Below are 22,471 nucleotides of genomic sequence, written 5' to 3'. Positions count from 1 at the left end.
GAGAAAACATGCTCTGAAAGGACAGAAGTGATATCAAAGTAATGTGTGTGCCTTTCTAAACCAACTTCAACGTTCTTTAAAGTAATACACAAACATACAGCACTCAGTGAATTAAGAATATTTGACATCTATACAAAATTACACAGGAAGAAGCAGAAAAATGTTACTGATACCAAAGAGAAAAATAAGTCAATAGAAACAGAGCCAGAAGGAATTGGTTGATAAGCATATATTCTTGATAGTTATTATGATATCCTCAAGGGTTTAAAGGAAAATGTGAACATAATGAGGAGAGCATTGAAAGATAAAAAGAGTCAAATGTAAATTCTAGAGATGAAAAATACCTTACTGAAAATGCAAACCATCCTAAATGGGATTAAGAGAAGATAATCTGCAAAAGAAAAGATCAGTGAACTTGACAACATAGCAAAAGAAAGTCTGCAACGTAAAGTGCAGGGGGGAAAAAGGCTGTTAAAAATGCAAATGGGGCTTCCCTGGTGGCGCAGTGGTTGAGAGTCCGCCTGCCGATGCAGGGGACACGGGTTCGTGCCCCGGTCCGGGAAGATCCCACATGCCGCGGAGCGGCTGGGCCCGTGAGCCATGGCCACTGAGCCGGCGCATCCGGAGCCTGTGCTCCTCAATGGAAGAGGCCACAACAGTGAGAGGCCCACGTACTGCAAAAAAAAAAAAAAAAAGAAAAAGAAAAAAATGCAAATGAACAGAGTCTCAGTCACTGGTGATACAATATCAATAACAGTAATACACATGTAATGGAACACTGCATCGAACAGTAGAAAAATACGTGGTTTTCAAGGGTACACAGAAGATTTACCTTTTAGAGCATATATTCTGTTCTATAAAATAAATCTCAACAAAATTAGAAGATTTAAATAATAAGAAACATGTTCTTTGACAACAACAAAAGCAGTACTTAACCCTAAAGTCCTATATAATAAAAGAAGAATCTTAAATAAGTTAAGCTAATGTCCTTAAGAAACCAGAAAGTGAAGAGCAAAATAAACTGCAAGCAAGTAAAAGCAATGGAATAATATAGATAGATACGAGCAGAAATCAGTGACATAGAAAAGAGAATATAGAGAAAATCAGTGAAAGCAAAAGGTGGTTCTTTGAGAGGATCAATAAAATTGATGACTGTCTAGCCAGATATACCAAGAAAAAAAAAAGAGAGAGAGAGAAGACATACATTAACAGTACCAGGAAAGAGAGAAGTAACGTCACTGCAGATTCCAGGGATAAAAGGAATAGTATGAACAAGTCTATGGACTTCGGTATGTGATGCTGGGTGAAGGGTTGCAGGACATGGACTCGGGCAGCATACAGTTCCCATCACACGTGACGGAAGCCTCCCTGACGAGGCCACGTCAAGGATTTCCAAAGCACTATCACAGGACCGCTTGACTTCCCAAGACCTGAAGATCTCGAGATCTTTCACCTGGAGTCCCCAACATGTCCCTCTTTCTCATGATATTCATTCAATAGTGGTTATTTTCTTACTGAGCGTCTACCATGCCAAGGGTCTGCGTTAGCGCCCCGCCCCCCAGATGCTCCGTCCCACGTGGGATCCTGTCCCCTGAACCCGCTTCTCTGGCCCCGGCGCCTTGTGACGTCACGTCTCACATCATAATTATGCAGGCGTGCGTCCGGCGGCACGAGGACAGAGTTGCCTGGCGAACACCACCTGCGGGGCCAGGCCTTTCTTCCGTTACGTCACGCGCCCGTTTCGTCGTCCGCCGCGCTGGTCCCGGATCAGTCCGCCGGTCCAGAAGAGGAGGGGCCAGCCTTCGTGGCCATTACCCTCGTAGCTGGCGGCTGGCGACGCACGCATGGGGTCGTCCGCATCCAAGGCTGCCCTCAGAGCGACCACCGACGAGCCCTCCGAGCCCGGGCCGAAACACCTGTCAGGTGAGTAGGCCCCGCTACGGCGCCGTCTCCGCACCTCTAACGGCTGCGGCTTGCGGCCTCCCAGCCCCTCCCCCACGCCCCTCCCCCACGCCCCCCACGCCCCTCCCCCACCACGACCCCCGCAGTGCACTTCGGGTGGGGTGGCGGGGAGCCTTTGATTGAGTCTGGAACACAACCACTGGCCTCTTTAACTCCGAGCATCTAACTCTTTACCAGTTCCTCATGTACCTTAGGACGGCATTAAATATCATGTAACATGTCAGTACAAATTGTAGTACTCGTAATGAAGAAAATGTTTTGGATTATTCCCTTTGTCACTTCTCTGAGATTTGATTGCATCTGTATTTAAGTTAAAGTTACCAGTTTTGGTTCTGAAAGTTATTTCTCAGTCTGTATTTTAATGCTCGTCACTGTCTCTAATTTAGCTCTAATCCAGTACATAAATGGAACAAATAGGAGTGTGGAACATCTGGCTGATATTCTTTATGAGAAAACTGGGAGCAGCAGCTGGGTGGTGGTGTTCAAAGCCCTGATTACTGTGCATCACCTTATGGTGCATGGAAATGAGGTGAGCATGGCATCTATTCAAAGGCTAGTCATTTCCTTACTTTTATGACAAAGGACTTTCAGTACACAGTTGCTGAATATGCTTAGTTTGTCAAGGGCTTACTACATTTGTTTTAAATGGAGAAAACTGATGCTCTCTTTTATTTTAAAGATGGTTATCGGGTTTTATCCTACCTCTTTTGCTTTCATTAGTGACAAGTGGGGGAAGTACGTAGCGGTAGATATTAAAAAACAAATTTTTCCATTCTTACTTATGAATATATCTTTGCAATCGTATTTAAAGTATATTATTTTAACCACTGGATAATAAAGTGGATAATAGAGTGGCTATTTCTCTCAATTCTTTAGATGATTTAGACCAAAAAAAGAGAAAACCCTCAAAAATGTATTGCTGCATAACTGCTTTACTTTACCAGGTAAAGTAAAGCAGAGTTATTACAGCATCACCTCAAGAGCTCTCCCCACACACACTTTTTGTGTTTTACAGAACAACTGAAATGTTCTACAACATTAAATTACTTATTATTTTCTACTTTAAATTAACTTTTGTCTCAGTAACCTTTGCATTAAAAAAATAAGATTTAGAAATTGATTGCGGTTTGAAACTTATTAAGAAGCAACAGTGATTACACAGTATGGTATTGGTAAAAATAAACATATATATATAAAGGGAATGTAATAGATCAGAAGTAGAACTGTACTTATATGGGAGCTTGCTGGCACTAAAAACGTGGGGGAAAGTATGCAATTTAAAATAAAGCCTTTTGGTACAAATAACATCCCTATGGAAAAAATAGAATGAGATCTTTATATTACTCCATATAAAAATAAATTCCACATGAATGAAATATCTATAAATGCAAAAATCTAAATTTAAAATTGAAGAAAATGTAGGAGAATATGCTTATGACATTTTATTTTTTAAAGAAGATGTTGGGAGTAGGAGTTTATTAATTAATTTTATTATTTATTTTTGCTGTGTTGGGTCTTCGTTTCTCTGCGAGGGCTTTCTCTAGTTGTGGCAAGCGGGGACCACTCTTCATCGCAGTGCATGGGCCTCTCACTATCGCGGCCTCTTGTTGCGGAGCACGGGCTCCAGACGCACAGGCTCAGTAGTTGTGGCTCATGGGCCTAGTTGCTCTGCAGCATGTGGGATCCTCCCAGACCAGGGCTCGAACCTGTGTCCCCTGCATTAGCAGGCAGATTCTCAACCACTGCACCACCAGGGAAGCCCTGCTTATGACATTTGAGTAGGGAAGACACCATAAAGTTGCAATAAGATGTTTGCAGCACATATACTACAGACAAAAGATTGATATTCGGACTACATTATCAGTAAGAAAAAAGCAGTACACTGGAATAATGAGCAAAAGAAATGAACAGACGGTACATAGAAAAGGAAACCAGAGTGGCTGATAACCATCTGAAAACATACTCAGATAAGCACAATTTAAAATGTGTGACAGGACTCCCCTGGTGGCGCAGTGGTTAAGAATCCACCTGCCAATGCAGGGGACACGGGCTCGAGCCCTGGTCTGGGAAGATCCCACATGCCGCGGAGCAAATAAGCCCGTGCGCCACACACTCTAGAGTCTGTGCGCCACAACTACTGAGCCCATGCACCACAACTGCTGAAGCTCGCGTGCCTAGAGCCCGTGCTCCACAGCAAGAGAAGCCACTGCAATGAGAAGCCCGCGCGCTGCAACAAAGAGTATCCCCTGCTCGCCACGACTAGAGAAAGCCTGCGCATAGCAACGGAGACCCAACACAGCCAAAATAAAATAAAATAAAATAAATAAGTTTATAAAATAAATAAAATGCGTGACAGTATCAAGAGCTGGGACCCTGAGGAAATGGGAACTCACATACCCTGTGGATGCCATCCATACATTTCCATATCAGGAATGAGAGAAGTAACATCACAACAGATTCCACAGATATTAAGAGGATGATAAAGGAATACTATGAACAACTCTGTGGACTTCTGTGTCTGATGCTGAGTGAAGGGTTGGAGAGGAGTGCCTTGAGACATGTTTAATAAAATTGAAAATGCCCAGTGACCCAGCATACACTTCTCATAGCATGTTTATAATAATTAAAAGTTGGAAATCACCTGAATTTCCATCAGTGGGCAACAGATAACTAAAATGAAGTGTGTTTATACAATGAAATACTAATAGGATGTTTACCAACAAGGCTAGATCTCAAAAACAATGCTAGTAGAGTCCAATATCATTTATATAAATTTTTAAAATTCACAGTTAATATTTGTCCACAGAACAAATATATATGAAGCTATAAAGAAAATAGGCTGTAAAGGTAATACATTAAAATTATGATAATGGTTAATTCCAGGTAGGAGAAGGAAATTGAACTTGGGGATGGGGCAAAGGGCACTTTTAACTTTACCTGTAAGACTTTATTCCTCTTATTTTAAAAATAGACTTGAAGTAGATATGTCCAAAAGTTAGCAGTTGTCATTTATGGGTAGTGGGGTACACAGATGTACCAGATTATTGTTTTATTTTTCTATTAATTATTAAATAATTTAACATCAATTATTAAAATAATTCTATAATTACAGTTGACCCTTGAACATCATGGGTTTGAACTGCACGGGTCACTTGTATGTGGCTTTTTTCCATAGTAAATACTATAGCACTACAGTATCTGTGGTTGGTTGAATCATGGACGTGGAATCATGGTTACAGAGGTACAGCATCTACAGAGAGCTGACTATAAATTATATGTGGATTTTCAACTGCATGGTGGGTTGGCGCCCCTAACCCCCGAGTTGTTCAAGGGTCAACTGTATTTCAAATTCCTCAAAATTCAAAAAGGGAGAAATGGCTAGATAGAAAGTCATGGGTGAAAAGTGTGTATTCACATTAGCTTTCATGTTTAACCCCTCATTTATTTAGTGGGTATATAAGCAGACTAGGCAGCATTGCATATCCTTAAGTTGGCTAGCCCAGGCTGTGATGGTGCTCGCCTTAATCAATGCTCCTGAAATAGATGGAAGCTGTATGATAGAATTATGTTAAGTATGCATTCACAATGACAAAATCATGAGTGAACTCTCTTTGTGGACAGAAACTAATTTTAGAATTTGGCACATTTGTTTCGTAGCGATTTATCCAACATCTTGCATCTAGAAACTCTTTGTTCATTTTATACAACTTCCTGGATAAAAGTGTCACAGAAGGTAAGATGATTCTTTGATGGAAATATTTCTTTGTGGCAAGGAGGGAAATGTTCTGAAAACCTTCCGTGGTTAAAGAAAAATCGTTCTGAATTATGAATGATGTGATGTGTACATTTTATGATGGAAAATAATCTCTAAATTCATTCATACAACACATATTTGAGTAGTTACTGAGAATAACACAATATGCAAGCCTTTACTCAGTGAGGCTTTCCTGGGTCAGTCTCCTTTCTCTGCCTGAGTTTTATTCTTTCCACTTCTCAGCACCTAACCATCTCTGTGTTTTCCTTTTCTTTTGGTTGTCTATCAATCACCATTGAGAGTGTAAGATCTATGAAGGCATGGATTTTTGTCTGTTTTGTTCACTACTGAACCTCCAGCATCTAGGACAGTGCCCAGATCATAGGAAGCACTGAACAATTGTTGAATGAAAAAATGAATTGAATAAATGAATCGAGGCATGTTTGGAGGTTGACTAGTGAGGAGCTGAGTTTCTATCATGGCCTGTCTCTCTCCATTTTGTCTATTAAGTAGGGTCAAGGTCATTTGTTGAGTGGAAGGAGGGTGGGGGAGGGATGGTACCAATGGGATAGGGAGTGTCAGGAAAATGCTAAGAATTTACAGTAGTTTCCTTGGAAATGTGAAAGGAACTAATAAAGTTCAGTTATTTCCCCTGTTCAATAATGTCCCCATCAATACTACATCATGAGGTGATATCAAGACTTTGAGGAAATAAAAAATAATCTTTAAGAGAAAGTTTGAGGAATGTTGTACCAGATGATTAATAAGCCATTCTAGTCTTTGTGCTTCAAAGATATTGTTGAGTTATATGGCAACTCCTTGCATTTATTCACATCTATGGTAAATGGTTAACATTGGTGAAACTGGAAATAATAAAAATATTTCATTTTTAGGCTATACTATGTCATCCTTCATCAGACGATATAGCAGGTACTTGAATGAAAAGTCACTCGCATACAGACTGATTGCATGTGACATCAGCAAAGCCAAGAGAGGGTAGGTAAATATCATTGGTTTGTAAGCAAGAAGTACTGAAATACATATGTGCTCTGATATGTAGTTTGTCAAAAACACAGCTTTATTTCAAGATGCCAATGTCACAGTGCTTCTCAAACTCAATTATTATTACTGCTGCTATGAGTTTCTTTTATGTTTCACAGGACGAACGGTGTGATGAGAACTATGAACAGTAGAGAGCTGCTGAACACTCTTCCAGTTATTCAGACTCAGTTCACTGCTCTGCTTAATGTTAATGTAAGAGCCTTATAAGTCCCTTTGAAAAATATTGGTAAACAGCATTGTTTACCTGTAGGTGGGAGAGGGAAGTTTTTAAAATTGTGGTGGTAATTGATTACTCTTTTATTTAATTTCCAGGCAAATCCTGACGAAATAACTAATGGTATAATATATGCTGCTTTCATGCTCCTCTTTAAGGATGCTCTTCGCCTCTTTGCAGCCTATAATGAGGGGATCCTTAATCTGCTAGGTAAGCTAAAGAATAGGCATTACTTTTAAAAAATAAACTGGTAAAAATAATTTATTTGTAAAAATCTTTTATCTCTACATTTAGACTCATATGTGTTTTAGCTTCAAAATAGAAGATCCTTGCAGGGTCATACGTATTTTTAAATAATGAGACATCATATTCCTTTTTTTCTTAAAAATAATTGGCTAATCAGCCACAGAAGTTTTCAGTTTGTATACAAGTGCTAACTGATATTTCTGGGAAACTTATCAGGAAATCAACATGGGTCGCCATATTTATACATTACACACTAAGTCCCACTCCACCAAGGTCAGATAATACAGTTCTGACTTTCCTAAGATATAGCCTATAATATAAGTAATTGCTTTGATCATATACAAGCGTATGTTTCTTAGGCTTTTCAGGAAATTTCAGTCATCATTTAGCCCTAATGAGTGATTCATTTCATAGGAAGGGTTCTCCAAACTTCGTTGATGAGAATTTGAGGTATTTCGTATACTGAAGAAGTGCCTAATACATTTGTAGAGTTATAAAGGGTAGAAAACACAGCCCCTTCCATCAGAGACCGTCAGAGCTTGATGTTAATCAAAAAGACTCCAGACTAGAAGTTGTAGAAATTAAACTATCTAAATTATATTAAATGCCACACATATTACCAACACCACTGTTCAGCATGCAGTAGTTCCTCTATAAAAATCTGTTGATTATACTTATATGAGCAGTGTTGTTGCTTCTTAAAGCAGAAAATAACTGGATTAAAACTGTAGTTGTTTTCAACAAGTTAAAATCATATCCATAATCAACTTAACACAGAATCATCAGAATGGAGTGAAACTTGGAATTGCTACGATATTAGCTCCTTTGTTGTAATTTATTTTTCTATTTTTAGGCAAGTATTTTTACATGAGGAAGAACCAATGCAAGGAAAGTTTGGATATTTACATCAACTTCCTTGGAAGAATGACCAAATTTGTACAGTTCCTGAAAGTTGCAGAGGTACAGAAATCTATTTGTATACGAGGCTTTTGTGCTGTTTTCTGTATTAGTTTAGTATCCTGTATAACTATACATCTACCCACCACCATGCCACACAAACACACAGAAATTGGTAGTTTAAACTATTTTGTAAACAGTACAGCTAGAAGCTAGAATTAGGTACTTCAAATGTACCTTCCAATGCGCTTGTGGGCAAAAACAATCTTACAAGGATTTCTGTTTGTGGCCGTGAGGATAACTGATACCAAGCTTACCCTCCCACCAGAAACAACTCTAAAACCAGGCCAAAAGATATATGACATGAGTCTTTTAAGACACCGGATAATAGGTAGAACAGGTCTGTGATCAGTGAGAGAAGGAAATATATGAGGCGAGCTGCATGTTTGCCCTAATAGCTGATTCTGACTACTTGAAAAATTAGAACACATTTGTATGATATCCAAAATGCAGGTTAGCTCTTCCCAAAACAGCAAAGGTTCAACATCTGGTGAGTCCTTTCTTTTTTAATTTTATCCTAAGAACAAATATAAGTTTATGCTTAAGTGTGCAAGGTATACGTTAGCCTGATGTTTTTCTTGATCAGGGTGTGTACCAGCCCAGCAAGGCATTCATGCTCTTGGAGTATTTTCTCTTTAGTGTACAAATTGGTCTCACACTTACTTTTCTTTGTTAACACTCCTGGCTGTAATGTTTTCTTTTTTCCCCTTTTTTTGTGATTTCAGCAAGTTGGAATTGACCAGAATGACATTCCATATATTAATCAGGTCAGTATATCTCTCATCTGTGTTTAAGTGACTTTTTTATTTAATTAATTAATTGATTTTTGGCTGCGTTGGGTCTCCGTCGCTGTGCACGGGCTTTCTCTAGTTGCGGCGAGCAGGGGCTACTCGACGTTGCGGTGTGTGGGCTTCTCATCGCGGTGGCTTCTCTTGTTGTGGAGCACAGGCTCTAATGTGTGGGCTTCAGTAGTTATGGTGCGCGGGCTAAATAGTTGTGGCTCACGGGCTCTAGAGCACAGGCTCAGTAGTTGTGGTGCACGGGCTTAGTTGCTCTGCGGCATGTGGGATCTTCCTGGACCAGAGCTCGAACCTGTGTCCCCTGCATTGGCAGGCAGATTCTTAACCACTGTGCCACCAGGGAAGTCCGTAAGTGACTTTCTGTTTTTATGTTGTGTTTATTATATTAATCATCATCTGAGACTCAATCATTTTCCATACACTTACATGTGTATTTTCATTTTCCCAAGAGTAACATTTATATTTATACTTATATATACATAGGCTTGTATCTTCTGAACAGGTCTGTGAGCTGTAGGTCTCGTAAAAGACGGCATTCCCCTCTGAGAGCTAAGTGGCGACTCATAGTCTAACAACTCCAGCATGCTTTTTATTTTTATCTTTTATTTTTTTAAAAATATTTTTATTGGAGTATAATTGCTTTACAATGGTGTGTTAGTTTCTGCTTTATAACAAAGTGAATCAGTTATACATATACATATATCCCCATATCTCTTCCCTCTCGCGTCTCCCTCCCTCCCACCCTCCCTATCCCACCCTTCTAGCTGGTCACAAAGCACCGAGCTGATCTCCCTATGCTATGCGGCTGCTTCCCACTAGCTATCTGTTTTACGCTTGGTAGTGTATATATGTCCATGCCACTCTCTCACTTTGTCCCAGCTTACCCTTCCCACTCCCCGTGTCCTCAAGTCCATTCTCTAGTAGGTCTGCATCGTATTCCCGTCTTGCCCCTCGGTTCTTCATGACCTTTCTTTTATTTTTTTTAGATTCTCTATATATGTGTTAGCATACGGTATTTGTTTTTCTCTTTCTGACTTACTTCACTCTGGGTCCATCCACCTCACTACAAATAACTCAATTTCATTTCTTTTTATGGCTGAGTAATATTCCATTGTATCTATGTGCCACATCTTCTTTACCATTCATCTGTTCATGGACACTTAGGTTGCTTCCATGTCCTAGCTATTGTGAATAGAGCTGCAATGAACATTGTGGTACATGACTCTTTTTGAATTATGGTTTTCTCAGGGTATATGCCCAGTAGTGGGATTGCTGGATTGTATGGTAGTTCTATTTGTAGTTTTTTAAGGAACGTCCATACTGTTCTCCATAGTGGCTGTATCAATTTACATTCCCACCAACAGTGCAAGAGGGTTCCCTTTTCTCCACACCCTCTCCAGCATTTATCGTTTCTAGATTTTTTGATGATGGCCATTCTAACCGCTGTGAGATGACATCTCATTGTACTTTTTATTTGCATTTCTCTAATGATTAATGATGTTGAGCATTCTTTCATGTTTGTTGGCAATCTGTATATCTTCTTTGGAGAAATGTCTATTTAGGTCTTCCGCCCATTTTTGGATTGGGTTGTTTCTTTCTTTTGATATTGAGCTGTATGAGCTACTTGTAAACTTTGGAGATTAATCCTTTGTCAGTTGCTTCATTTGCAAATATTTTCTCCCATTCTGAGGGTTGTCTTTTCGTCATGTTTATGGTTTCCTTTGCTGTGCAAAAGCTTTTAAGTTTCATTAGGTCCCATTTGTTTATTTTTGGTTTTATTTCCATTTCTCTAGAAGGTTGGTCAAAAAGGATCTTGCTGTGATTTATGTCACAGAGTGTTCTGCCTATGTTTTCCTCTAAGAGTTTGATAGTGTCTGGCCTTACATTTAGGTCTTTAGTCCATTTTGAGTTTATTTTTGTGTATGGTGTTAGGGAGCGCTCTAATTTCATTCTTTTACATGTAGCTGTCCAGTTTTCCCAGCACCACTTATGGAAGAGGCTGTCTTTTCTCCATTGTTTCTTCTTGCCTCCTTTATCAAAGATAAGGTGATGATATGCCAGCATGCCTTTTAAATGGACAGAACTGATTGGTGGAAACAGCAGACTATTGGGAATAATGAACTTAGGCTTGAGGCCACCTTGCCTACCTTTCAGGTGTGTAATCTCAAGCAACTCATTTCCATTTTCCATCCCTCGTCTATGCAAATGCAGAGTGGGTGTGATAATATTGTCTACGTCAAGGCAGAGTTGTGGGAATCAAATGAACTTAGGCTTTTTCTTTCCCCAGTGGGTGTGATGTGAGGCAGAGGTGGCCATGCAGCAGGTGAGGATTAAGCGAGGGTCTGGCAGCCTGCACTCCATCCCAGGTGTATCATAGGGCTTGAGCAGCAGGGGTTGCTGGCCCAGCCTGGACCTGCTCTGGGCCCAAACTAATATGGCAGGCCACTTTAGATCACTTGGAATATGGGCCAAAGCAGTCTTCCTTGGTATCCAGAACCCAAAGAGATCTACCAATAGTCGTGTTTCCTTTTTTGGGATGAGATGTGCAAGGTGCAACCGTTTGTCTTCTGTTTTCAGTGGGATTTTCTGGTAGATCCCTGGCCACTGAAACCCTAAAAATTTTACTGTTACAGAAGGCTCCTGAATGTTTGTAGGGTTTACCTCCTATCCTCTGGAGTGCATATAACTTTCCAAGGTCTCCAGTGTACTGGCACCTCCCTGTTCATCTGATCCATTTAGCGTGAAGATCATGAACAGAAGTGGATCAATGCGATTTATGAGGGGTGACCAGATGGTCTAGACTTCTTCTGACCATATTCTGACATATGGGTTGAGAGAGTTAACACGGCCTGGGTCAGAGTATAAATGTATAGCATTGCCCATTCCACGTGCCTACAAACCCTTACTGATCCACACTTTAGATGGCAATGGGAAGCAGAGCATTCACCAGACTGTTAGCCACATACCATGCTCCTGAGACTACATTAACCCACCTCTACCAGAGAGACTATAGTGGCTGCAGTTGGGTTACTACTTGATTGATTATGCTGTAGTATGTCACTCTCCAGGGCCTGACTGGTTTGGGGGCCATACTGGTGAATTATATGGAGATAGGGTGGGGACCATCACCCCTGCATCCTTTTTATCTTTAAGATTGGCACTGATTGCCGCCATCTTCCTAGGAGGTGATCTTGTTTATTTTTACTGTTTTGACTGGATGGTAGGAAGGTGGGTGGAGTAGAGGTCTCCATATCGTCTCCAACAGGGGAGACTCAGGACGTTTACAGCCACCCCCTGGATCTCCCCATCCCATGAGTCAGGGCTTTTACTCTTTCCCAGTGCCTGACTGTGGTGTGGCAGACCTGCCTTGGTTGGGACTGGAGGAATGGGGAGTAGTCAGGGGGGCGTGGGGAGAAGTCCGTAAAGAGAGAGAGGGTGATGCTGTGGGGGGAGGAAATTGAGAGGATTTGGGATCCAGAACACGGTGCATCCAGCAGTGGCCTCAGATGAGAGGGTAGAGGAGGTTGGGAGGAGAAGGTAGTTGCAGCTGCAAATAAATCTTGGGTTTGGTGGCAGAGAAGGAGAGAGTTTCTGTCTGATGTCTTGTCAAAAACCTTTCAAGGACTACATCTTTATTCCCGTCTTACCCCTAGGTTCTTCATGACCATTTTTTTTTAAGATTCCATATATATGTGTTAGCATACGGTATTTGTTTTTCTCTTTCTGACTTACTTCACTCTGTATGACAGTCTCAAGGTCCATCCACCTCACGACAAATAACTCAGTTTCGTCCCTTTTTATGGCTGAGTAATATTCCATTGTATATATGTGCCACATCTTCTTTTTTTTTCTTTTTTCCACACCTTCTTTATCCATTCATCTGTTGATGGACAGTTCAGTTGCTTCCGTGTCCCGGCTATTGTGAACAGAGCTTCAATGAACATTGTGGTACATGACTCTTTTTGAATTATGGTTTTCTCAGGGTATATGCCCAGTAGTGGGATTGCTGGGTCGTATGGTAGTTCTATTTTTAGTTTTTTAAGGAACGTCCATACTGTTCTCCATAGTGGCCGTACCAATTCACATTCCCACCAGCAGTGCAGGAGTGTTCCCTTTTCTCCACACCCTCTCCAGCATTTATTGTTTGTATATTTTTTGGTGATGGCCATTCTGACTGGTGTGAGATGATATCTCATTGTAGTTTTGATTTGCATTTCTCTAATGATTAATGATGCTGAGCATTCTTTCATGTTTGTTGGCAATCTGTATATCTTCTTTGGAGAAATGTCTGTTTAGGTCTTCTGCCCATTTTTGGATTGGGGTGTTTGTTTTTTTAATGTTGAGCTGCATGAGCCACTTGTAAATTGCAGACCTAATAATGGCTGTAGACGGCTAGTGGTGGTAGTGCTGAGACCAATCAAACTTGGGAGGAATTACTCAGCCATAAAAAGAAACGAAATTGAGCTATTTGTAATGAGGTGGATAGACCTAGAGTCTGTCATACAGAGTGAAGTAAGTCAGAAAGAGAAAGACAAATACCGTATGCTAACACATATATATGGAATTTAAGAAAAAAAAAGGTCATGAAGAACCTAGGGGAAGGCAGGAATAAAGACACAGACCTACTAGAGAACGGACTTGAGGATATGGGGAGGGGGAAGGGTAAGCTGTGACAAAGCGAGAGAGTGGCATGGACATAAGTACACTACCAAACGTAAAATAGATAGCTAGTGGGAAGCAGCCGCATAGCACAGGGAGATCAGCTCAGTGCTTTGTGACCACCTAGAGGGGTGTGATAGGGAGGGTGGGAGGGAGGGAGACGCAAGAGGGAAGAGAAATGGGGATATATGTATATGTATAACTGATTCACTTTGTTATAAAGCAGAAACTAACACACCATTGTAAAGCAATTATACTCCAATAAAGATGTTAAAAAATATATTTCAAGGAAAGAAATGTGTCCTCACAAGCATTCTTTCACGTACAGATAGGTATGAAAGGGACCTATTTTGTGCACAGACATTGAACCCCACAGAGTGGTCCACAACAGGAACCATTGTTGGATGAAATAACACACAGCTTCCTGAATGAGAATTCAGATAACCAGGCCGAGAGAAAATGAGACTATCTGGATTAGTAGGGGAGAAGATGGAATTTCATTGCTCAAAGGCACTGTCATTGGTGGATTTCAATCAACATTCATTCACAGACACAGGCCTGACCCCTACCAGGAAGAAGGAGCTATAATGAATGAGGTACACTCCTAGCCCCTGAGTTCCAGCAAAAGAGACCTCACTTCCTTGAGGTGGTGAAGCTGGGAAGGGTTCCTGTGCTGAGAACCACAGCTTGGCTGTCATGGGGGCCCAGAGGAGCATCAGTTGACCTGGGCTTGGCATCTTGGCCTTGGACTCCTTCAGTGCTCAGCACCTGTGGCCGGAGCTCTAGGGGACATCTGACTGTCGCTTGGCCAGTTTCTCTCGTGCTTGCAACAATCTTCATGTGGAGCAAGAGCTGCTGAACTGTTAGGTGCCGGCTCACCATTTTCAGGCTCGGCCAAAGCCTTGTGTCTTCTGAAGGGGCGTCTCCCTCCTTTCCTGGGCTTGTCCTTCCTCCTTGGTTTCAACACTGTCTAGGGCTCACAGGGCTTCCTTCTGCAAGTGGCTGTCTGGTGTGTCTACCTGTGTCTATGCCTCTTCTTTCCACCGTCGCCTGCCGTTCGTGTTGAGTGCGACTCCCAGAAACTCGCATAGCGGCGTCTGCTCTGTCTGCCATTCGATGCACTTTTATTTTTCACCAGAGCCGTTCAAACCTACGTCTCTGGGCCACACCCCTCATCAGAGCTCCTGGGGCACAAACTCGGGGACCTACCAGATGGTTCCACCCTGCTGGGTACCAGCTTCGCCTTAGCATAGCCGCAGTTTGGGTGGGCGGAGGGCCACTGTGTGCCTCACGAAAGAGCTCTGACAGCCTCACGCCTACCCTTTCGCTGGGAAGCACCGTTTGGGGGCCTTTTAAGTTTTCGGTCGTTCTGAGCGGGGTTCTGCTAATCACGGGTGACAGCATTGCCACAAATTTATAGCTGTCGGTGAATTATCTGAAAGCACATGGGATGAAAAAGAATGTTGCCAACCAACATTGTGCAAGTAGTGACAACTTCTATTTATTTATTATTTTGTTATATATTTATTGAGTGACTGAATGAATGAACGAAAAATGCTCTGTGTGTTTGCCCTGGTGATGCTGGGAGTCCCCTGATCATCTTGGGGTCCCTCCACCCCTCTCTCCCGTCTAGTATGTTTGAACCTTTGAAGCTCACTCTGGACTCCAGACTTCCTGGTCTCCCTGCTGCTGAGGGGCCTGTGAGCTCTGGCAAGGAACAGATTCTCCAATTCCTCTGTGTTCAGGGTGCCCACGTGGTCAAGAGGCGTCCCTAGGGAGATCTTCTCCTGGTCCTCATATGTGGTCCAGCAGGAAATCCCTCTGAGCAGATTTCTGCTTGGATGCCTCAGCCCGGCAGCCCGTCTACACTGAGTGGTATCCAGGCTTCTCTGAGTGTGTATACCTCTTGTGCCATTATTGTCATTCATAGCACTCCCTTTTCCTCTCAGAATGGTCCCTCAGCCCTGTCCACACCTCTGTGAACAGTTCCTTCATTAAACCCTTCTCCAGCTGCTAGCTCAGCAGCATCTGTGTCCGTCTTTGCCACCACACCATCATCCTAGCTTCAACTCGGATCCTTTCGCTTCCCCATATATCTGCCCCCTGCTGTTTCTTTTACGCAATGCAACCAGAATGCTGATCTGAGAACTGCCAAAATACAGATCACTCCTCACTTCAAAGTCATCCGGTATTCTCAAGTTAAAGTCCAAACTCCACAACATTGCGTTGATTTTAAGGTCTTGCATCGTCGAATCCCTCCCAGCTTCATCTCCTCCACGCTCCCCTTAGCAACATGGTTCACCTTTACTCGTGGCCTGTGCCATATGCCCTCCTGCCATGCTCATTCCTCTCCTAGTATCCTACTTTTCTCCTGGATATCCTTCAGCTCTCAGCTCAGTTGTTACTTTGTTCAGGAGTGCTTACTTCTCTGACGTCCCTGACTTGGTCACGTTCACTTACTTAAACACTACCTATCATGCACCTCTCTTTCACAGTACTTTTCACAACTTTCATTTTACATTTATTTGTTTGATTATTTGATACCTCTCCTCTGCCAGACCTGTAGACTGGAGCCACAAGCAAAAACAAACAACCTAGTTGCAGGCTTCATGACCTGGGAAGCTCCAGTCTACAGTGAACAAAACAGACAAAATCTCTGTCTTCGTGGAGTTTTATATTTTATTGCAAGGAGACGGATAATAAACATACACGGAAAGAAACCTATAATCTCAGGGAAGATAATTGCCATGAAGAAAAAGAAAACTTAGTGAGGGTAAAGAGACTGTTGGTAGGTACTATTTTATCTAGGATAGCCAAGGAAATCCCAGTTGAGGAGGTGACATTTCAGGAGAGATCAGAGACCGTGAGTGAGATTCTCTCTCCCTCTTCCCCAGTAGGCTTAATGTCTTACTTAAATTTATTCAGTAATCTGGTGACTCATGAAGGAACCATAAGTAATGAATGATTTTAAGCCCAATGTCTTCTCCAAAGGAAATACATATTTTAGCAGCCCATTGATCATTTTAAGATGCTCTTTTATTGTTTTTTTAAAAATGTATGTAAAAGTATAGTTTGAAAATGTGATTTGATACCAAGATGCTACTTTTAATAATGAATTTACTTCTAGCAATTATTTAGCTTTAATCATTTGCTATACAGGTGTCTTAATATTTTTCAAAATCTTTTTATGATATAGGAGAGTATGAATTTGCTAAGAACTATCTATCGTCAAAAAACAACTTTTTTCCTAATAACTTTATTTTTAGGTACCCTGCAGTTTACTTGAAGCACTAAAACAGCATTTAGCTTCTTTGGAAGAGAAAATTGACGTTTTACCCGCTTATAGGTAAGTTGATAAATGTCTTAATATAGGTTAATTCTGTTTTCATCTAAATAATTTCTCTCATTTTAGCAACATCACAGTGACTGAATAAATTACGGGCTTTGAATATGGTGGAATGCTATACAACCATTTTTTGTTTTTTTTTTTTTGCGGTACGCGGGCCTGTCACTGCTATGGCCTCTCCCACTGCAGAGCACAGGCTCCGGACGCGCAGGCTCAGCGGCCATGGCCCACGGGCCCAGCCGCTCCGCGGCATGTGGGATCTTCCCAGACCGGGGCACGAACCCGCGTCCCCTGCATCGGCAGGCGGACTCTCAACCACTGCGCCACCAGGGAAGCCTATACAGCCATTTTAAATGATAGTATGGGATAGAGTATTTCAGTCTTTTGTGGGATTCCATACGCTTCACAGCATGGTCTGCTTCCCAAAGGAACATCTTTTGTTATACTGAGTGATTCTCAAAGTCAGGAGTTGGCACTTGAATAACCCCTCTTTGAAGAATTTGATTTCTTCCCTTAGGGACTCCCCTAGTGAGAATAACTGTTGTGCATAGTAACATTCAAGATGAATGTGTGTGTATGCATACATATACACATACCCACATACACATACTCCTCTATATGTGCACACATACACAAATTGAATAATATAAACTTTGAGGTATATCACTTCAAAAATGTTCACATTAGCTATTTCTGAGTGGAAAAATTATGGTTGATTTCAGTTTTCTGTTTGTACTTTTCAGTATTGTGAAAATTTCTATAAGGGTCATGTATTATTCGTTCACTCCACTTTTTACGGTTATGTTGATTGTAATTGATTTATATGATCAATCTCTACTAGCCAAGTCTGTTAACTATTTCTTTTTTTAAATAAATTTATTTATTTTATTTATTTTTGGCTGCGTTGGGCCTTCGTTGCGGTGCACGGGCTTCTCATTGTGGTGGCTTCTCTTGTTGGGCTGTATGGGCCCTAGGTGCGTGGGCTTCAGTAGTTGTGGCACACGGGCTCAGTAGTTGTGGCACATGGGCTTCAGTAGTTGTGGCACACGGGCTCCAGAGCGCAGGCTCAGTAGCTGTGGCGCACGGACTTAGTTGCTCTGCAGCATGTGGGATCTTCCCAGACCAGGGCTTGAACCCGTGTCCCCTGCATTGGCAGGCGGATTCTTAACCACTGTACCACCAGGGAAGCCCTGTTGACTATTTCTTAATTATCTCTTTATCATAGATGGATGTGTAGTTAGTATATAGTTGGATGGATAGATTGATAGGTGGATGGATAGATGAGTGAATGAAAGCAATGCAGGCTCAGCTGGGTAGGATATATGTGACTCTATTCATCTTTCTTGTGATCTCTTCAGTGTGCAGCATGCATTGATTCCCTCCATCCCAAATTGTCCAGTTGTGAAAGCTTCAGCAAGCAGAGCTTGGCTTGAAGCTAATATAACACTATTGTATGTGATAATTGAGGGCAGGATTAGAACCTTTAATTCTTACATTTCCTAACCACCTACTATGTCTGCTGCCTCTTCCTAAAGCAGTCTTTGACCCAGCAACTTCATTTCTAGGAATTTATCCCATATATATGTTCATAGTTGTGAAATGACATATTGAACATTACAACATTGTAATAACAAAATGACTCTTCATAAGAGTCTTGTTTTAATGTACCAGAATGGAATGGTCTCCAACGTGTATTGTTAGATAGAAAATGAGCAAGGTGGGAAACAGTGCATAGTATGCTACCACTTTTTCTTTTTCAAAACAAAAAGAAAGAATATATATGTTTATTTCATTTCTTGAAGAATACTTCTGGAAGGGTATCTGAGAAATGAATAAAGTGTGCAAATAATTACTACTTAAAAGATAAATTTTACCAAAAAAAAATAAGACATACATAAATCCGGAGTAATGTCTGTGTACAGACCTTGTCGTGCTTACCAGGGAAGTCCTTGGTAAGCTCCTAAGGTTAGTTTGCCTCTTAGTCAGGAAATTTGAAAGCTGGTTGATGACACATTGGCAACTTGAAATTGGCTATGATGGAAGTATGTATACCACAAAAATGGACAAACAGTATAAAACAGGCCTTTTCCTGGGGAGCTGGCTGTTATACATTTCCTGGCGTGCAACTGCTCAAAATCAGCCATATTCTGTTTTTTAATGGTTGATTTTGATTCAGTGATGTTACTTGACCCTCTATGCTAGACGAAAATCCCTGTAATAATGAGCTATACTATCATAGGGTTATATGTCTTAGAATTTGTTTGCTCTTAATTTAACTTGAAGACTTAAACTTTATCTATTTTAAATGTTTTTTTCTGGGGCTTCCCTGGTGGCGCAGTGGTTGAGAGTCCGCCTGCCGATGCAGGGGACGCGGGTTCGTGCCCCAGTCCGGGAAGATCCCACATGCCGCGGAGCCTGCGCGTCCGGAGCCTGTGCTCCGCAACGGGAGAGGCCACGACAGTGAGAGGCCCGCGTACCGCAAAAAAAAAAAAAAAAAATGTTTTTTTCTTTTGTGCATATTTTCTCAATGGACACACTTTCTGCATTTTCGATCGGTGAGTTTGACCAAAACTATGATGAACATAAGTCCTTTGTTTAAAACAGTATGTATAGCAAAAACTGTACATTTGCTTCATTTCCAAAAGGACTGTTTTTCTGAGGCCCTGTGGTTTGGGAATCATTATAAGGTTAAATGTAGTGGTTGACATGCTGTGGATTCAGTCTGATGTGAATGTGAATCCCAAGTAGGGTAGAGGGGGAGGAGGGGAAGTACTATTATGGTGTTATAAAGGCCTCTGGGCCTGGTTCCCAACAGCCCAAAACTGGCTTCTGGTGATGTCTGCGCATGCTGTCCTGAGGACTTAGCCTAGGTTGCCTAATAGTCATTGCTTGAGCCAGTTGTGTTGAAGAATCCTGTGGGCAGCTGAAACCACTTTTTATCTTCAATCACTGTGATTTAAAAATACTGGCCATGGAACCAGAATACTTGACTTTAATTTTCACTCTACCATTCATGGACTGTGTGACTTTGGGTAGATCACTTAACCTCTCTGTGCCTCCGCTTGCTTATCCTCAGAAGGTTGCTGTCAGGATAAATGAGTCAATAGAAATGTAGAGTGCTTAGAACAGGACCTGACCCATGTATTGCTTAGAAGTGTATTTTTAAAATTTCATGTATATGGGGGCCTTCTAATTATCTTTTTCTTTTGTTATTGAGTTTTGTTGTTGACATAGTGCTTACTTGCACTGTGTCGAGAACCTTCTCTGTATTTCAGTCCTTTGGAATTTGTTGATACTTCCTTCATGGCCTAGCATATAACCTTTTTTTTTTTTTTGGTAGAAGTTTCATGTGCCATTGAAAACTGTATCCTTTTGAGGTTTTTAATTCTGTTGCTCAAATCCTCTATATCTTCATTGATTATTTTCTCTGCTTGTTCTTACAGTTACTAAGAAAGGTGTGCTAACATTTCCCGTTTGCTTTAGTCAAAGTCACCAGTGACCTCTAGGTTGCAAATCCGATGATAATTTCATCAGTCTTCATCTTACTGGGCATGGTTCATCACTCCCTCTTCTTTGACATGCTTTCTTCAGTTTGCATCTTGGTTTTCTTCTTATCTAACTCTTGGCTACTTTTTAGACTGTTTCCCACGGATTCGTCCTCATTTCTCTTCTTTATCTATATGCACGCATTTCCTAGATGACCTCATCCAAGCTCATGGCCTTAAATACCATTTACATGATAAGAACTCCCAAATTATTATCTCCAGCTCCAGCCATACCTCCTGAACTCAAGGGTTGTATATCCAAGTGTCTATTCCGTGGTAGCACTTGAATGTCTAGTAGGGTTCCAAAACTCAGTGTGTCCAAAACTAAGCTTTTGATACTTGACCCCAGACCTGCTTTATCCGTGGTTTTCCCCACCTCGGTTAATGGCAAATAGCAACTCATTTCTTCTAGGAAGAATGTGACTAGGACCAGTGTGAAGGAATGAGGAAGGTGGGTGGGACAGAGGACTGAGCTAGAGGACGGGTGCCAGGAGAGGAGAGTACTAGAGAAAAGGCTGGAGCTGGAAGAGTAAAACAGTTGGGCGGACCAAGGTCTTTACAATTCCTTACGAACCCCTCCATGGCCTCCTCCGTGTTCTTCAAACACACCAAGCACACTCTTTCCTCAGGACCTTTGTGCATGCTGTTCCTTCTGCTGGATCCACACAGTTCACTCCTTTACATGCTTCAGCTCTTTACTTAAAAGTTCCCTTCTCAGTGAGCCTTTCCTGTCTAGCATTTAAGTGCCCACTCTCCCACCAGCATATCATAATCCTTTCCCTGATATTTTTTCCTTAGCACGTATCACGATCTAACATATTATGTACTTTATTTGTCTTGCTTATCTTCTGTCTCCAATAGAACGTAAGCTAAATGAAGGCAGAGATTTTTATCTTCTTTGTTCACAACTGTATCTTTAGCACCTAGTACAGTGTCTAGCACACAAGTGCTCAATTAAAATTTATTTAATTAATCATTTTAAACGACCTTATTTATACCAATTAACCTAATAAATTGAAGTCCTGTTGCTTTGTAATGGGAAGGTACATATATGTGTGTGTGTATATATATATATATATATATATATAATTACTGTATTGATAGAAATTTGGTTTAGGTTTTCATCTGATTCTGTCTCTTATTTTCAGATTGTTTCCTCTATGTGATATGTTACAACTGGCATTGCCTTCACAAGTCCCCAAGTGTATTGCAGCCAGACAGCAAAGTGGAAGAAGTGTTATAGCAAACAACCTGGATGGCTCACTGGTTAGCCCTGTAAGAAGTAAGCATCTATTTTTAATTTAATATTTGAGATATATATTTTTTAAATGCATTTTAAGAAAAAGTATTTATATAAAAATAATGTAAAATTTGTGTTTGTTTTACAAAACAGATCTTGACTTTGGAGAAAGCCCAGTCAACAGGTAAGTTTTTTATTATTTAAAAAAGACAGCCAATAAATACATGTTAGAGGAAGGGACGGATGAGACTCATACCTGAAAAGAGTTATTTTTAACGTAGGTTTAACCCTTCATGGTTCATCTGAAGGATGTTTTTCTAAGCACATCTTAAATGTTGGCATTCCTCATAGTTCTTTGTATTCTTGGTTCTTTTCTTACTTTATGATATAAACTGTATTAAATGAGTAATAATTTTTTATTTTATTAAACAAAGACAATGAAACTACCAGTTGGAGTGCCTCAGCATCGTAAGGTAATCAATGTTACTTCAGTGAGTGCTTCCCTACATTTTCAGCCAAAAAAAACCCCAAAACAAACAAAAAAAACCCAGGCAAGTGGAAACCAAAGGAAGGCCGAAGCAATATTAACGACAAATAATGTAGAATGTAAGGTTAAAAGCAGTGAACAGAATAAGACACTATTTAGGGGGAGATACAACAGTCTTAACAGTTTATGCACAAAGGTG

General features: G+C 41.0%; 1 protein-coding gene across 1 annotated transcript in view; it reads left to right on the top strand.

Moving 5' to 3' along the window:
• The first annotated feature begins 2,206 nt into the window (after positions 1-2,206).
• Positions 2,207-22,471, top strand: part of LOC115849210 (phosphatidylinositol-binding clathrin assembly protein-like) — a 41,057-nt gene continuing 20,792 nt past the window's right edge. Inside the window, exons 1-11 of the mRNA XM_070044747.1 lie at positions 2,207-2,264; positions 2,349-2,491; positions 5,620-5,695; positions 6,610-6,712; positions 6,877-6,970; positions 7,091-7,202; positions 8,092-8,198; positions 8,921-8,962; positions 16,921-17,000; positions 21,694-21,827; positions 21,939-21,969. Coding sequence (XP_069900848.1) covers positions 2,207-2,264; positions 2,349-2,491; positions 5,620-5,695; positions 6,610-6,712; positions 6,877-6,970; positions 7,091-7,202; positions 8,092-8,198; positions 8,921-8,962; positions 16,921-17,000; positions 21,694-21,827; positions 21,939-21,969 — 980 coding nt within the window. The remainder of the gene's footprint in view (positions 2,265-2,348; positions 2,492-5,619; positions 5,696-6,609; positions 6,713-6,876; positions 6,971-7,090; positions 7,203-8,091; positions 8,199-8,920; positions 8,963-16,920; positions 17,001-21,693; positions 21,828-21,938; positions 21,970-22,471) is intronic.

This window comes from Globicephala melas, chromosome X (assembly GCF_963455315.2).
Source record: "Globicephala melas chromosome X, mGloMel1.2, whole genome shotgun sequence".
NCBI lineage: Eukaryota > Metazoa > Chordata > Mammalia > Artiodactyla > Delphinidae > Globicephala > Globicephala melas.
The sequence above is the reverse complement of the archived record's forward strand: the minus strand, read 5'-3'. Positions and strand labels throughout refer to the sequence as shown.